At 40.1% G+C, this 17,361-nt stretch overlaps 2 protein-coding genes across 2 annotated transcripts in view; both read right to left on the bottom strand.

Annotated features, from left to right (window-relative positions):
* The window catches only part of LOC148128192 (uncharacterized), a 34,231-nt gene extending 17,800 nt beyond the window's left edge, over nucleotides 1–16,431 (bottom strand). Inside the window, exons 1-3 of the mRNA XM_087921713.1 lie at nucleotides 16,320–16,431; nucleotides 15,285–15,431; nucleotides 10,029–10,354 (exon numbers count right to left, since the gene is read on the bottom strand). Coding sequence (XP_087777839.1) covers nucleotides 10,208–10,354; nucleotides 15,285–15,431; nucleotides 16,320–16,406 — 381 coding nt within the window. The 5' untranslated portion in view covers nucleotides 16,407–16,431 and the 3' untranslated portion in view covers nucleotides 10,029–10,207. The remainder of the gene's footprint in view (nucleotides 1–10,028; nucleotides 10,355–15,284; nucleotides 15,432–16,319) is intronic.
* The window catches only part of RAD51B (RAD51 paralog B), a 329,833-nt gene continuing 328,887 nt past the window's right edge, over nucleotides 16,416–17,361 (bottom strand). Inside the window, exon 11 of the mRNA XM_087921707.1 lies at nucleotides 16,416–16,547. Within this exon, the coding sequence (XP_087777833.1) occupies nucleotides 16,510–16,547 (38 nt within the window). The 3' untranslated portion in view covers nucleotides 16,416–16,509. The remainder of the gene's footprint in view (nucleotides 16,548–17,361) is intronic.

Below are 17,361 nucleotides of genomic sequence, written 5' to 3'. Positions count from 1 at the left end.
GGCCCTCTGATGAGATCCCCCACAGGCTAGGCACAGGGTGATGTGCTTGGGTGGACCGATGTTCTCTTGTTTGGCTCCTACCTGCGGCCGTCTGTCATTGGATAGGCGGTGGACTTCGTTTTCATCGCTGATGGTTTCCTCTGCTACCACCTCCTCGGAGTGGACTGGGAGTGATGTCAGCTTGGCACTTCGTCCCTGGATTTCGGTGGCTGAGTTTGTTGCCAGGTCAGCTGCCAAGGCTTCCTCGACTGCTTGTGCGAGGTTGAGGTCTTTTTTTGCGAGAAGGCGCCTTTGCAGGTGGAGGTCCTTGACCCCGCAGACTAATTGATCGAGGAGCATGTCCTCCAGGTAGGTTCCAAACCCACAATGCAGTGCTGCTGTTCTGAGAGCGGCCATATATTGATTGATGGTCTCCTTGCTCGATTGCTTCCTCATACGGAAGGTGAACCTCCTGGCAATCTGTGAGGGCCTGGGGGAATAGTGGTTAGTGAGAATTTCAAGTAACTCAGACCACGGGCGTTTTTCAACTCACGAGGAGCCACGGCGCTGCGGCAGTATCGTAGACGGTGGCTCCACAGTAGATTAGGAAATACGATTTTTCCGATGTTCTCCCGCATCCGCCAGGCCAACTGCATCGATATAATGATTAAAGCGGTTCTTATACGATTCCCACTTCTCCTCGTCTGGCTTGAACGCCGGGAAGACTGGATTGGAACTCATGGTGCTGGGACCGGTTGAATAACCTGAGGAAAAAATCTCTCTGGGGCAGCAGACAATGTTTTAGTGCCCGTGGTGGGCAAGTGATTTCAGCTCAGGAGAGGCTGTTTGCAATCCTCTCTTTCTCTCTGGGTTAACCACGTTTGGCTGTTAGCCGTTGATGGTGTTAGGATTCGCGCCTGAGTGGGCGTCAGTGACTGGCTACAGCGCTGTGCTGTACCTTTTAGGTTTGAAATTCAAATGACAACCGTTTGAATTTCGCGCCTGATACTGAGTGGCTGCGGCTCGCAGCGCTTCACTTTCCCTGTAGCTGGGCTAACAAGCGGCTACAGACGCTTCTAACTTTCGATTCTGACCGCTCTCTCTGGCTGCGGATCAGCGTTTGCTTCTTATCGCTTGCTGGCCGCTTTCTCTGTCAGCGGATCAGCGTTTGCTCTTTTTGTTTGCTCTTTTTGTTGGCTGACCGCTCTCTCTGGCTGCGGATCAGCGTTTCTCTCTCGCCGCCGATCGCTCTCTCTGGGCTGCGGATCGGCGGCTAGTGACTCAGCGGTTGCATGGTGCTTCTGGTAGCCATCCCATCCTCGTCGCCAGTGTTAAGTTTGAGCAATGAGAGGCTGAACCAGAGCATGAGTGCAACAATACTTTATTATACAATAAAGGGCTGACCGTGCTTGCCACGCCTGGAACTGGCTCGCAGCAATCAGCAACTGGTTGGACCCCGCAGCCTGCTTTTATAGCTGGCTGCTGGGGAGAACCAACCAATGAGGAAAGGGGGAAGAACGCCCACACAAGTGAGTGGACCTGAGTGAGAACTCCTAGAGTTCTCAGGACATAACAATATCTCTTCCAAGTATGACCAACATTCTGGATTTGTCACAACTCCTCTCTTGTAACTTGCAATGTGCCCTGGAGCACAAACCCCAGACTTCACTTCTCTAGTATGTTTGCTTTTCAGATTTTAATGCTTAACTGGTCCTGCTCTGCTTTCTGTATGTTTACTTTTTTTACTTCAGCCACCGCCTGCCTTTCAGTTCAAACTGAACCCCTGGGGCAGCTTATTTCTAAAAAACAAAACAAAAGAAGGTGAAATGAAATAAAATGAAAGTGTAATAGTGGACATCTGAGCAATGATTAGTGGGGCAAGAAAAACAAGGATGAGTGAGAGAATTGGAAGGGAAACGTTTAGGGTCACAGACGCAAGAAGACACTTGTGTCATTGAACTATGTCATTGAACTGTTACTGTTTTACTGGATTGTTGTATATCACCAAGAGTTACTTTCCATGAAATGAGCAGCTATAATAATGAATAAGAAGACAGTGTCCCTGAGATACTTGTAATACTCTGTGTATTTGGGCTACGTCATCAGCACTGTGTTACAGATCAGTTGTAAAATGACCAGAACCAGCCCTACTATTACAAGGACAAGAGCAGCTGCTTTCAATAGCAGATGTTTGAAGACAGAGTGATCCCAAGAAATTAGAGACCAAAGCTGTGGGTGTATCACATGGCTTGCTCTGTAACCTGTAAAGTAGCCTACCAGGGTTGAATTAAAGATTCGTCTATCTAGCTGTGAAATCAGAGAGTGCCATCTTGTCTTTCATCTCAGGCAATAAAATGAACCATTTGCCCTAGAGATTAGCCTGTCAGAACAAATGTATTGTTGCTAACTTCCTTGTGTTAGGGGGAAAAAAAGCCTTTTTGGCTCATGATGTTTATTAAGTAGTTCTATTTTGTCCCTTGTGATAGTATAATAAGCTCAGATGAGGCCCAACCCAACAAAAAAGGCCAAGCAGTTCCTCATTTCCATTGTTACGACGGAGGCGAAGATTTCAAGCTACACTAAGGAGTATGAGTAGCAACCTCAAAGTCAGTATCTCAATGTACATACAAATTTAGTGCAATCATTGATTCATTTTGGGACAGAAGCCCCACACAGAAATCAAGCAATGACTTTAGAGGGTTAACAGAGGATGCATGTGGAATTTGGCACGCACTAGCTATAAACAGGATTGGCTGCATTTCAAGAGCATATATTCTTTAGTGAAAGATATTTGTCTCCAAATGCTCATGAGGCAATGAGTCATGCTGAGTTCCCTTCCAGGCAGAAATTCCCCTTCGTATCATGGCTAGTTCAGAGGCAAAGTATATCAGTGAAAAGTATATTTCTATTGAAATATAAGACACAACTCTGTATTTCCTCTCTCTGTGTTATATAATGCCTCCAATATGCAGACAAGGCCCACCTTAGTTCACAATTATACTAACATAACAGGGGCTTTGGGTCTGCCACTCACAGACATCACAACTACAATAGCTGTAAAGCAGAAAAAAATGCTTCACATGTAGTGTTAAGTTACATTAGCAAAAGTAATTGTTCCACTTTGCTCTGTTTTGGTCAGATCCCACCTTCAAATATTGTGCTTAATTCTGGGCATCCTGTTTTAAGAAGGACCAGAGAAGGCAAAGATGATCTGTGAGGACAATCAGGAGCCTGGCATTGAAGAGAGACCAAAAAGCTGGGTGTGGCTTGTCCCGTAAAAAGATGAATCACTGAGGAGATATGATACTTGTGATAGCACTTTTCAAGAAATAAGAAGTTGCATACAAAAAAGGTCACTTGATTTCTCATTGAAGAGGAAGGGACATCAAATAATAAATCAAAGATCCAGGAAGGCAGATTCTAATTAAGTATTTGGAAACAAAACACTCAGAGTAAGAACAGTGTTCTTGGTTGATGGTGGAGTCAATTACTCACAGAGTGGTGAGCTTCCTAAATGTTCATTTGAGTAAAGACCAGGCAGCCATCAGACTGGAATGCCTGAATTTGGATATGACATTGAGCAACAGATTAGATTCAATGGTCAAAATGTCTTCTTCCTCTACAGTATAACTGCAGTAATTGTTCTACAAGTGGGATTTTGGAAAGAAAAGGGCAATATATGGGAGAGCAGTTGTGAAAATATAAGGGTCTTTAATGCAGCCTTCCTCAATCAGGCATCCTCCGAATATATTTGGACCACAGCTCCCAGAATTCCTAGCTACCAAGGATGAAAATACTGAGAGTTGCAGTTCCATGAGAACTGGAAGAGGCCAAGCCGAGGAAACTTATATCCATGAATGCTTGGCCAGCCAAATTTTCAGAAGTCTCGCTTAGGTCCAACGTACTTGCTGATTTGGTTCACCCACTAAATTGATACAGAAGGAAACTGGAAACTCTTATATTAGCAAATAGTTGTGAGGGGGGGGAAAGCAACAGAAAGCCAAGTCAGTCTTATATCAATTATAATCAATCTTATATTTGATTAACACAAGCACAGTATCAATACTCCTGGTCACATTAAGGTCACTAGATTTATTCCAGTTTTGCATCTGATGCAGTGTGATTATTGGATAATTCTGAGATATATTACCATCTCAGGAGAGATGGTTACAATCTCCTTCCCCATACATAGATGTAGATAGTCAAACTATTATCTGGCTGAAGTAGCATGCTTTAGTTTAACATACAGGTAAACTTTAACTTACGACCACAATTGACCCCAACATTTCTATTGTTAAGTGAGACATTTGTTAAGTGAATTTTGCCCCATTTTACAACCTTTCTTTCCTTAGTCATTGAGTGAATCACTGCAATTGATAAGTAAGCAACTCGGTTGTTAAGTGAATCTGGCTTCCCCATTGACTTTGCTTGTCACAAGGTCACAAAAGGTGATTGGATGACTTTGGGACACTGCAATGGTCATAAATATGAACCGGTTGCCAAACATCTGGATTTTGATCACCTGATCATAGGGATGCTGCAAAGGTTGTAACTGTGAAAACGAACATAAGTCACTTTTTTTTAGTAAGTTGTCACTAAATGAACTTTTGTAAGCCGTGGACTACCTGTACTGTATTTAAAGAACAGGGCAATCGGAGTTTCCAACTGCAACTCACATTTAGCCTCAAAAGGTATGTCAGGAGAAAAATAAAACTTATACGATGAATAATTGCCTAAACTAAAGCTTCATTCTTCATATGCACATTATCCGGCATTTCTTTTCTTTAATGGTTATTTATAGTCTAACTACTCCCTACCCTCAAGGCAGTCTGTGCATTTCTTGATTTTGATTTTTTTGATTGGCCTTGCAGAAATCTTCCCAGATTTATGTCTTAATCCAACATTTATTATTATTATTATGGTTTGTGGTGTGGTTAGCCAGATGTTTAGACTTGATTTGGCATTTTTACCCACCCACCCCATTGAGTCCTTCCCAGATGTTGTTGCTTGATGGTGTTAAAGGTATTGTAGGATATAAACTGTTTCCCGTAAAGCTGCTTTTTGCATTGACTGGTTGTGATTTTGTCAATGCCTAAGGTTTCAAGTGGTGTTCTAGATGTTTCAGGATTGCATTCAAGGCATATATCTTTTCCTTTCCTTTCCTTTCCTTTCCTTTCCTTTCCTTTCCTTTCCTTTCCTTTCCTTTCCCCTTTCCCCTTTCCCCTTTCCCCTTTCCTGTTCTTTAGAATTGTTTAGATTAGAAATTGTTCCTGAATAGAAAAGGAAATATGCTTACCCAATGTTCTTTTTGTGCTTGTAATATACTGGACAAATTCTGTCCAAAATGACTAAGTATTGAATTCACTGTTGCAGGGAATCTGCATGTGGCAAGGGTATGACTAAGGCTAATAACCTAATTTATATTTAGTTTATCCTACTCAAAGGAACTTTGTAAAAGTTTTGATTGACCAAAGCCACAAAGGTCAAACTTGATGGGCTCATCTGGTGGTGATCATGACCTATGGAAATGTGTAGAATACAGTGTGAGATAAGATCCGGGGGCGGGGGGGGGCAGAGATATATTCAGTTGGGTAACATGAATGGATGGGAGGGATAAGAGATAAGAGAGTACAGAAAAATGGTGCAGACATCCAAAGACCCAAGAACAGATGAAAACACTGATTGCTTGATGAGTATCTGCTTACTAAAAATCTGTTTTAAATCTGTGGTTTAAGCACATACAGCAAAAGGTTTGTTTATTTTAAAATTAATAAGTGGCTGCCCACCTCTATATTCATCCATAAATACTATTCTTGGCAATATACAAGAATTAATGAATAAAAAAGCATGACTCTGGGAAGGGAACAAGAATCTAAAGAGCCAAATCAGGAAAGAAAATAAAGCAATCTTAAGTGACAAGAATGATTAAGCCAGAGGGAAAAACCCACATTCTTTATAACACAATCAGACCTCCAAAAACCCACACACTCATCCCAACCTGAAGCCTTAAGGCTTGTCTAAAGAAGCAAACCATGGAGGTTGGTCAAAGCTCTGGAGGAATAGCATTCCTGGGGGCAGGTGCCATAACAACAAATCCTAGTTTGGAGTTGCGGGGAGGGGGAGATTGCTCTGATAAAAAAATGAAAATTGCCAACAGGGCTCATGAAAGTGGGACAGATCATCTTTGTGCAGTGTCAGGAGTGGATCTTGGATGCAAATCCACTTGGAAGAAGGAGTGAAGATGTAAACCTTAATGAAAATATGACAAGACAGATGAAATTCTCAAAAGTAGATACAGGTAGTCCTCAACTTGCAACAGTTAATTTAGTGACCGTTCAAAGTTACAACGGCACTGAAAAAAATGTCTTATGACTGTTTTTCACAGTTACGACCGTTCCCCATAGTCATGTGATCAAAATTCAGGTGCTTGGCCACTGGTTCATATTTATGACTGTTGCTGTCCTTTTTACGACCTTCCGATCAGCAAAATCAATGAGGAAGCCAGATTCACTTAACAACCGGATTACTAATTGATCAACTGCTCAGTGATTCACTGAACGACTGAGGCAAGAAAGGTCGTAAAACGGGGCAAAACTCACTTCACAAACATCTCACTTAACAACAGAAATCTTGGGCTCAACTGCACTCATAAGTCGAGGACTACCTGTATAAAGAAACAGGAATTAGAAAAGGATGAAAAGAATCATGTTGCAAAATGCCCCAGAGGTAGATGAAGGTTCACAAATGGGAAATGGGAAAAAGGATGTTTGGTGGAATGAGGAAATGTTAGAAGCTGTGACTGGGGGGGGGCACCTTAGCCAAGTATGAGCTAATTATATGAGCAAATTATATCCTGTCATCTGTATAGGGAGAAAATGATAGTTGCAAAGAAGTAGACTCTTGTAGCCCAGGAGAGGAAGGATTACTCTAAAACAATGTTTCTCAATCTTAGCAAATTGAGGATTTGTGAACTTCAGCTCCCAGAATTCCTCAGCCAGCCTGTTTTGTTGAAAATAAGCAGCTGTTTTTAGAAGTAAGTGAAGGCAGGAATGTAAGGGGAGACATGATAGCAGTGTTCCAATATTTGAGGGGCTGCCACAGGGAGGAAGGGGTCAAGCTATTTTCTAAAGCGCCTGTAGGCCAGACAAGGAATAATGGATGGAAACTGAACAAGGAGAGATTTAACCTGGAAATAAGGAGAAACTTTCTGACAGGGAGAACAATCAACCAATGGAACAGCTTGCCCTCGGAAGTTGTGGGAGCGCCATCACTTGAGACTTTCAAGAAGATATTGAACTGCCATCTGTCAGAAATGGTGTAGGGTCTCTTGCTTGGGCAGGGGGTTGGACTAGATGACCTACAAGGTCCCTTCTAACTCTGATTATCTGTTAAGTGATAGTGATAAAAATAAAAGAGATGAAATGATGTTGGATAAGTAAGGGAATGCATGCTGCAGAAACATTTTAAAGATTTGTAGGGGATAATAGAGATATATGGGAGACTGGAACAGAAACCAGTGGTGTAAATGTTAGCATTCAAGAAAAACAATATATGAAATGGAGGTTATAAGTGCTGTGGGAATATTGAAAAATGCAAGGCTGTAGGTATAGATAGAGCGACTACAGTACAATGTTGGCATGTTATGCTTACAAAGTGGCTGCACCACTTGTTTAATATGTCTGTGAATTCTACATCTGTGCTTGGTGGCTGGAAAAATGTTTTTATTACCTCTATTCAAAGGAGACGAAGAATAAATTGGTATTAGTTTGTTATGTGTGCCTAAAAATGTTTGACTGAACTCCGATCAAAAGGGGTTGTGAGGTGACAACACACAAAATTTGGGAAGTGCAATGAGGCTTTATGTCAGCAGGGGAGGTACAGACCAGGTTTTGCTCTACAGCAGGTCACTGAGAAACATAAGATTTATTGACTATGTTAATATAGAGAAAACACATGATACAGGTTTGAATTATGGAGTGTTTTGCAGGGCTGTGGAACTGATGTTTTGTTGCTGAATAGAATAAGAGTGGTATATTTTAAAAAAAGCATGCAAAACCAACAACCACACATTTAGCAGAGATAGATAGAAGGATGTACAACAACTATTTACGGATGAATGTATAAAGAATATTTGTTGTGTTAGAGATATGTTCACTAGGGATATCAATATATGCATTATGCAGATGATGGCATGTTGTCTAAGAACCTGGTAATTTGCAACAAATGAAAGATTAACTGTATGATGCAGTGGTGATATAGATCTGAAAAATTTGTATCAAGGACCAAGCTTGTTGTGTTTAATAAGGAAGATGGAATATATGATTGCAGGTTATACATAGATGACAAAAAAACTAGAGCAAGTACCTGAAAACCAACAAAACCAATGAGCTGTGGTGGGCCTGGTGGTAATAGGAATTATAAATGTCAGATTCTGTAAAGGTAAAGGTTTCCCCTGTCCAATCATTTTTTATTCTAGAGGGAAGAGCTCATCTCTATTCCTTGGCCGAGGGAGCCAGTGTTATCTCAAGACCCTTTCTGTGGTCATGTGCCAGCATGACTACATGCCAAAGTGCATGGGACGCTCTTACCTTCCCACCAAAGTGATACCCATTAATCTACTTGCATTTGCATGCTTTCGAAGAGCTAGATTTGCAGGATTCAGGGCAAGTGATGGGAGCTCACCCTGTCACTGGAGGTCTCGAACCCGGGCTGTCAGCTTTCCAGATGACAAACTCAGAATCTTTAACCACTCAGCCATTATGCCCCACTGTCAGACTCTATAGTAATAGCCTAATTTAAATATTTCCTGAAGGCAGCTATAAGATTATCTTAGATATCATCCAATTTGGAGATAACAGAATAACAGAGTTGGAAGGGACCCTTTGAAGTCTTCTAGTCCAAGCCCCTGCTCAAGCAGTTTCAGATAAATTGTGGTCTAGTCTCTTTTTAAAAACCTCCAGTGCTGAAGCACCCAAAACCTCTGAAGGGAAGCCATTCCACTGGTTTATTTTTTTCACTATCGGGAAATTTCTCCTTAGTTCTCGGTTGCTTTTCTCCTTGATTAGTTTCTATCCATTGTTTCTTGTCCTGCTTTCTGGACAAGTTTTGGAAAATAGGTTGACCCCCCCCCTCTACTTTGTGGCAGCCCCTCAAATATTGGAACACTGCTATCATGTCACCTCAATTCCTTCTTTTCATTAGAGTAGACATACCTAGTTTCTTTCTTTTAGCAATTCCTTTATCAAATGGTGATCTCAGAGATCAGTTGCATAATGTGAACATGGTTGTTCCAGCCCCGTTTTAGCTTACAGTACCTATGATGCATCTTTACCAATTGTGATGTTCTTTCACCTATGCCATTGGTATATGAATGCTTTGTGAGTAAAATAACCTTTGTTTTCTGCTGTTACAAAGCACAGGCTGAAAAAGAAAGTGATCGGGGCACAAACTAATTTCAACCTGGAAAACTCAAACTTTTCCAGTCTCCTGAAAATATAGTTTCCAAAGCTTTACCCAGATATCTTCCCAAAGATGGAACAATCTATTGTGTTGCTAAGAGCTCTGATTCTCCACCTGAAATTACCTCTGATTCTCCAAATTGATCGATTCCAGCTGAAACACACAACCAATTCCTTTACTTGCTCTGGATGCCTCTGTTAATCCATCCATCTGACTCCATTGTCTCCTCTGCAGTTTTTCCAACTTATGATAGCAGACTAGCCTCTAAGTGACCCTAGATTAATGTAAATATTTGGCTTTCATTGGGAGGAAATGTGACATGCGTTTGGGATGGAAGCTATCCAGAGACTGCAAGCTTAAAGCCAAGCTTTGGGGAAAAGCAGATGTTGTGGTGGTCTCTGCAAGGTATTTTTATTACTAAGGGCTTTAGAATACTCATCCCCTCACTCTTTCTTTTGCATCTGTAAAGAACAGCCTTTCCAGGGCTGCCAAATAACCTTAACGTTGACCAGACCCAAGAGATGGGAGGCTCCTTTGCTAAGTATAATTTTTCTCTGAGTGGTTTCCATTGTCTGGGAAGATATGCTTACCTGAACAAAGGAGAATGTCACCTGGTATTACTGGAGGATTCAAGAGGAAATATATAATTTCATGGTTTCCAGAGTCTTTGCTAGTATCAGAATTTCTGAGGTCACAACTAGCCTAAAATATTCTTAGTACAATAACGAAGTCCAGAAATCTCCAACTGCTGTTGCATTCTTAGCTTCCATCATTCACAGCCACGAGCAATATTCAGAGAGGATTGGTACTGTAATACACTCAGGAGGGCCTCAAATTCTTCATTCTTGGCAAAGGCATTTGATGTTACCAGAGTTAGTCTGACTTTAGTTTGCTCTAGCACCTCTGCTGTTTGGATCTGTGTAACAAGCACAGGGACAGACCATAGGTTTTCTGTAAATTGAGGGTACCACACATTGTAAAGTATTTTTTATCCATAGGCACATTTAATCTGTATTAATCTATGATCGAAATTTTACAAGTGACTTAGTAGACTTCCATTCTGCTTGGTTTTTAGAGAGTGTTTCTAGAAGTCCATGGTACCTAAAAGTTTTGATCATGTTTCAAGAAAGATGCACATTGGTGCAAGCTATTTACAATGTTTAAAAGTCTATAATTTCAAATCTATTTTTTTCCACAAAAAATGAAGACAATTCATGTACATCATCAACATTTACTTGGTACATTGCTAATGTGCAAAAACTGTGAAATAATGACATATCCCAAAAGTGCTTCTTCTAAAAGGCAACTGGACTTTCTTGGTTTTAAAAAAATGTTTCTGTTCTCATTCAAAAAACTTCTTTAGTTCTTCAGCAATGATATAAGTCATCTGTGACAACATACAAAGCTATAAACCAAGAATTCAATACGCTATGCAATGCTGCACAGCTACACCATGAAATCTTTGTTGGCACATTTTGATAATTTAGTAACAACTGACATTAAAATATTTGTTTGGCTTTCCTTCTAATGCATTGCATTATATTTGCAAGCAAAGATAGTTTAATAATACATGCAAGTAAGCTGCATGATAGTGTTGTTGTTTTTAAAAAGAAAGCTCTTAAAAATGGAAGAACCAAGAAACAGATGTGATTCTTCCTTTATTAAAAGTCACATATTTAAACAATAGTTTAAATTCTCCAGGAGCTGGATAATTCCTGTTCGTCCACCACCTGCAATTGGCCGCACAGGTACAGTCAAACTGTCATAAAAATATACCTATAATTTTACTGAAAGTCACAAAGATCAGGCTTTTTGTTAGTTTTGATGTACAAATGGCCTTTTTCATGCTTAAGTAAGCTGTAGTCTGGAAAGAATCCAGCCAGATTTAAAACATTTGAGTCATCACAAGTCAAAGTTCAGTGAAACATAGTGAAATGCATCTCAAATTGGTTGTCAGGAACAAGGTTGTAGTGAAAAATGACTGATTTGAAAAACGGACCTTGACAAGTAATGCATGGCCGATGACTTTCTATGAACCTGAAAAGATGCTGGGTGTGACTGAGCTGCTCACGTCTGCATTCAACTGCCACAGACCTCTTGGGTCCTGCTATGTCTTAAGATCTATGTGCTTGCACAATGTAAAAGGAGAGGGAATGGTTGGTTGCAACATTTAGTCTGATGATATGTGCAAGCCCTCACACACAGATCAGGGTCATGTTCTTTTCAGTAATGCAAGTCATGTTGACAACAAGCATTGCATGGGTAAGTGAAAATAGCCATGTTGTGTAAGATAGGAGCATAACTATATAAGGAGTTTTAGGAAGGTTCAAAATACATAAGATTACTTGAAAGAACAAACACATGCTCAACACAGCACCCCCACCCCCCAAAAGGATCCTTTTCTATGCCAGCCACCAAGCCTCACCTCCACCCTCCTCAGTGCAGTCTATGAGGAATTGCAGTTGCTTAAGCTAGGCCTAACTTGAGGGAGAGGTTTTCCAGAATGGAGAAGAACAGCTTTCCTTTCCTTCTTGTACTGTTTATCAACAGGATATAAATGCTTGAAGACTGTAAGCCTTCTGAAGCCTCCTCTTCCTTGACAGAGTGATAAGCAAACAAGTCTCTGCCTGCTGCCTGCAGGGAAATGGGTTTTGTTATGGAAGGCAAGCCCAGCACTATAACAACAAACAGAAGAAGGGCTGTGTTTGTTTTTCCATGGACCGGAGGTGAGGGTGCAGCCACCCCAGGCCTCCTTCTACATCCTCTCCAATGGGCAGAGAGGGGTGAGGCAGAGGTGGAAGTAAACAGGCAGCCTAACCTGAAGAAATTGAAGTGAGGAACAGAGCCTTCCACCTCTTTCTCTCTATGGTCTCATCCGCAACATCGAGCCAATAGGATCTGAGAGACAGGGCTACCTTTGCACGTATTTTATAGCTGACAGATTGGTTTCCTTACCAAGTCAATACAATTATAACAACAAAGCCCTAGCTTATGGTATACCTGATTCAAATCCCAGAAACACTACTCATATGCATGACTTAGAAGGGTCAACATACATTTGTTACAACAATTGTATGCCAGTCCATTCCTTACATGATGCTTTGCCAAACCTTTGAAGAATATTACATTTGATTAAGCATGAATGTCATTATATTTTATTAAAGTTGGATCAAATGAATCCAATGCAATAGACAACATCATACAATTACTTTAATCACATCACAAACATTCAAAGATCAGCACATAATTTCATGAAAAAGGCATTGAGTTAAATAATTAAACCGTGTCTTGTAAAGAATGCCTTATGCCTTGGCTTATATAGGCAAAAATTCATTCAGCAAGCTCTAGTGGGTTGTTTAAGCCAATGCCTTTCTTGTCTCTCTCTTACCCTGCATTTGCACTAGTTTTGGGGTTTGCTCAATATACCACACTAGTAGATTTCAGATCCTGAATGTAAACACATCTGTTCCACATCTGCTCCTCCTACAAGGAATAGTGTGTGTGATGGGAGGGCAAAGGACAACATATATATGAAGTCATCATACAAATGTGATTTATTCCTGACACAGTCTGTAATTGTAGGGTGTACATGATTACATCATCAGAGGCATCATTATTTTGGCATTGTTGCAGTTTGCTGCAGATGCTTCTGTATACAAGATCCCTCAATCTTTGCCTAGAGCAAAACATACACTCTAGTTCCATGTGTCATCCATGACCGTGAAATAGCCTTTGTGATAGAAACCTAGGGGATGAGGGTGTACACCAGGAATGTCCAACCTTGACAACTTTAAGACTTGTTGACTTCAACTCCCAGCTAGTCAGGTCATAGAAATAATATGTTCTACCACCATTAAGAATATCAAGTCTCAAGATAATCAGTCTTTATATTGTTAGACAAACCCTCTATCTTTAAGAAAAAACTTCACTGCAGACCCAGAAAAGCTATAGATGAGAATGAGATGCCATGAGTTATCTACAGAGAGGCCCTTTTTCTGACTACAACCCATAGCTCCCACTTTTTGAGAGTGATTGGGGAAAAAGCATTAAGGCTAGAGGCTGATGCTTATCAAACATTTTGAGGCTCTGCACAACTCACTGAAAAAAAGAGAAGTTCATGCTTTCTGCATACAATGCCTCCAGGTCTGCAGGGTTGCCATCCCAAATCACCAATTACATGGAAAAATAGAAAATTTTCATATTTGAGGGATGGCGCCTTGTTCAATTTGAGAACCAGATTGTATTTTACTTGTAACACATTTACCTATACATTGGATGGATGGGTATTAAAGTGGCAGTTTTACATAGTGAGTTTTACATAAGTAAATAAAAAGTAATGTGTGCTGGTACAAATACTGTACATAAATAAATATTTTTCTAATTCTACACATATATGAGAAAGACCTGAGATGGTAGATATTGATTTTCAAAGAGGTTTTGGAATAGTAGTAACAGTTCAATAAAGAAAGTCAACCTAGTCCATCCATACTGCTGTCCAAAAGCCAATTTTGTGCTAGGAATTATTAAGAAGGAAACTACAAATAAAAATGCCTACAGAGTAAAATGCTTATATACATTTATATTGTTTTTGGGGTGGTTGTATAATTCTGGTAACCACACCTTTAACAAGATACTGTGGATCTAGAAAAAAAACGTACCGGTAATTTGTTAGAGAGATAGATCCAGGGGTGGGATTCAAATTTTTTAACAACCGGTTCCGTGTGCGTAGCTTAGTTGGTGGGCATGGTTTGGTGGTCATGTGACTGGCTGGGCATGGCCAACTCAACATCGAGGCATGCATCTCCTCCCCTGGCTTCTCATGACTGGGGATGCTTCAACAGTCTTAAGTGTGAAAAACAATCATAAGTCACTTTTTTCAGTGCCATTGTAACTTTGAATGCAAAGTACCAGCAAAGGAGGGGAAAAAAACTCCAGAGACGTTCCTGAGACAAGAAGTCTAGTCCTGCCAAGAATGTAATAAGGGTTAACGGAGAGGCAGTTTCTGTAAGCAACTCCAGAATGTTTCTTTCCTGCCTTCCTTATAGGATTAGGCCAGTAATTTCTTCTAACAACCGGTTCTCCAAACTGCTTAGAATGTTAACAACCAGTTCTAGCGAATAGGTGCGAACCTGTAGAATCCCACCCCTGGATAGATCTCTTGATGAAGGAATAAAACACTGCAATATTTAGACTAGGATGAATAGAACTAAAGGTAACCAAGTTACAATTAGTTTATGATGTTGAAAATGTGGACAGAGAGAAACACTTCTCTTTGTTCCCTTGAACTCACAGTCATCCACTGAAACAAAATAAAGGGAGAATCAGATCTGATAATAGGAGCCATTCTTTATTTAACATATAAGTGGCATTCATTGCCACCAGTTGTAGTGATGGTTGCCATTTTAAAATGGGTTTAATGAGGATGAGACAAATCAATAGAATATCAGACTACCAGGTACCCCATCTTATGGGTCAGTTTAAATAGTGAGTAAAAAGGAGCAAAAGTGTTTCTCTATGTTTGTGAGTTCTTGATTGGTCAACATGTGACAAAGAATACTGGGGAAAACATTGGCTGTGGAGTTGGCTAAGCACTATAAGAATTTCTGTATTAGATGGGCCTGGGGTCCAAACCAGCAGAATTGTGCTTACAGTCTCATTTTCTTTATTTTCATGCTACTTCTTACAAAGCCCCATCACACACAATACAATAAACTTGTGCGGAATTTTAAGTTGAAAAAAATACCAAATAATCCCAAAGCTTTCTAGATGAACATTAACAAAGCTGATACTCTCAATATTCTTTATTTCTACTGTATCCTGGTTCTCCGATATCTCTAGAAACCAACCTTAAGTATTTTGTGCATTCCATCTTGAAAGGCCAATATAATTCTTGTAGAAATTGATATTAGAGACTGATGTTGCTGTATTTTCATTGAACACAGTGCTTTTGCATTAGCTATCCTCTGGATAAAACTGTATGTTTTTTCAGGACTCTGCAATGAAAAACAATTAAGTGTTTATTCACTTATCTTGGCATGAGACTACCCCAGTTGGAAAAGTTATGGGGAAGGAAGGAATCAACAGACTTGGTGCTAGAGATTCTTTCACACTTCCATGTTATGGCTAGTTCAGTTATAACATGAGCAGTGATTTATACTGAGATGGTAGCAAGGAGAGAAGGGCCAACAGGACAGCCCAGAGGGGTTTGTGAGTGGTAAAAGCCACCCCACCACAGCCTCTGCAAGAATACTGCAGTCTGGATTGAAAGAAAGCAGTTACAAAAAGAAGGCATTTTAAAGAACAACTTGTTTTGCCTCACAACTGTTGTTTAAAATTAGAAATGGAAAGTCACTATGATTTGCAGAGTAGGAACAACTGTAAGCACTTATGGATTGGGTGTGTATAACTGGGGAGTGAATATTTTTCTCCTTTTGAAAGGAGGAAAAAGTTATTCTTTTTATCACACTTCCTTTTTAAACAATCTTGAGGGTTTCCTTGAATTAACTGAAAATATTGAAGCCAACTGCATAGATTCAAGTCTTCTACTTTTGGAGGTATATAATATGTTCTGGATCACAAGTAAATAACAGTATATCGAGAGATTTGCACTTCAATTTAATTATGATGTTGAATTGTGAATAGGCTCTACACATGGACATTTCTGCCCAGGGCTGGGAGGGAGGCCTAGTATTGGCCCAGTATTCCTTTATGGTGGGGAATAGTGATTTTGGACTTTGAAAAAGACATAATACATATGCTAAACATTAATGTAGTTTAATTATTTAAGTTCTTAGCTGTGCAGTTAAAAATCAATGAACTACCACTCTTGTGATCTTAGAAAGTTTGGGAAGTCATCAAATGAGGCTAAAGGGACCACATACCACTGGTTGGCTGTTCTCATGTTCCAGGATGACAGCTTTCTTTGGTGTAGATTGAATCAAATGTTTCTCTTTTGGCTTCACTGACATTATTTTGGGTATGCACTTCTGAATCAATGCTATCCATTGGTTGGTGAATGTTAATGCATCAAGACAAGCAGCTCTGATGTTGCCAGCTCCAATCCATCTTTCATTAGGGCATACAAAGTATGCAAATTACTCTGCACACATCTGTTCATCCAGAAAAAGACAAAAGGCCGGTCAAGTCATCAACAATACAAGGAGAATATGTTCAAACTGCAGTTCCCACGAAAGACACATTTCTTCCCTGAGGTTTGGCCAATGCCTGACAGTTTCAGGAGCAAGTCAAGATGACATGCAGGTAATCCTTGACTTATGACCACAATTTCAGCCCCAAATTTCTGTGGCTAAGTAAAACAGTTGTTAAGTGATTCCAATCCCCCCCCCACCTCCATTTTATGATCTTGTTTGCCAGAATTGTTAAGTGAATCACTGCAGTTGTTAAGTTAGTAACATGGTTGTTAAGTGAATCTGGCTTGTCCATTGACAGGTAGCAAAAGGAAACTACAAGTGTCATAAATCTGAGTCAGTTGCCAAACTTCTGAATTTTGATCACATGACCAATCATAAATGTGAAAAATGGTCATAATTCACTTTTTCAGTGCTAAACAACAGGCACTAAACAAATAGTTGTAAGTCAAAGACTATCTGTATTTATTTGGAAAAGTGAATAGTGACTTGTGTCTGACCAATCTTTTATCCTGGTTTTGCTTCCAGTGTTAATATCATAGAAGTGCAAAGTGTGACTCAAGGACCACATGGGAGCCACCATCTATCCTCCTTGACCAGCACCCAGAATGGATTGGGCCTTTTAAAATATGTTTTGAGGCCTTGAGGCAAGTCAAGGGACAGAATGGTTATATTGTATTTGCTTAACCTGCTAAAATGAAACTGGTTCTGATACACAAATGACTTGTGTATTCTTACTGGGGAACAGTTTCTCTCCACTTTGAATTTCTTAAAC

Source organism: Pseudonaja textilis, chromosome 1, assembly GCF_049901715.1.
Source record: "Pseudonaja textilis isolate UNSWEBS1 chromosome 1, rPseTex1.2, whole genome shotgun sequence".
In the NCBI taxonomy this organism is placed as follows: domain Eukaryota; kingdom Metazoa; phylum Chordata; class Lepidosauria; order Squamata; family Elapidae; genus Pseudonaja; species Pseudonaja textilis.
This window is presented reverse-complemented; position numbering and strand designations above follow the sequence as displayed.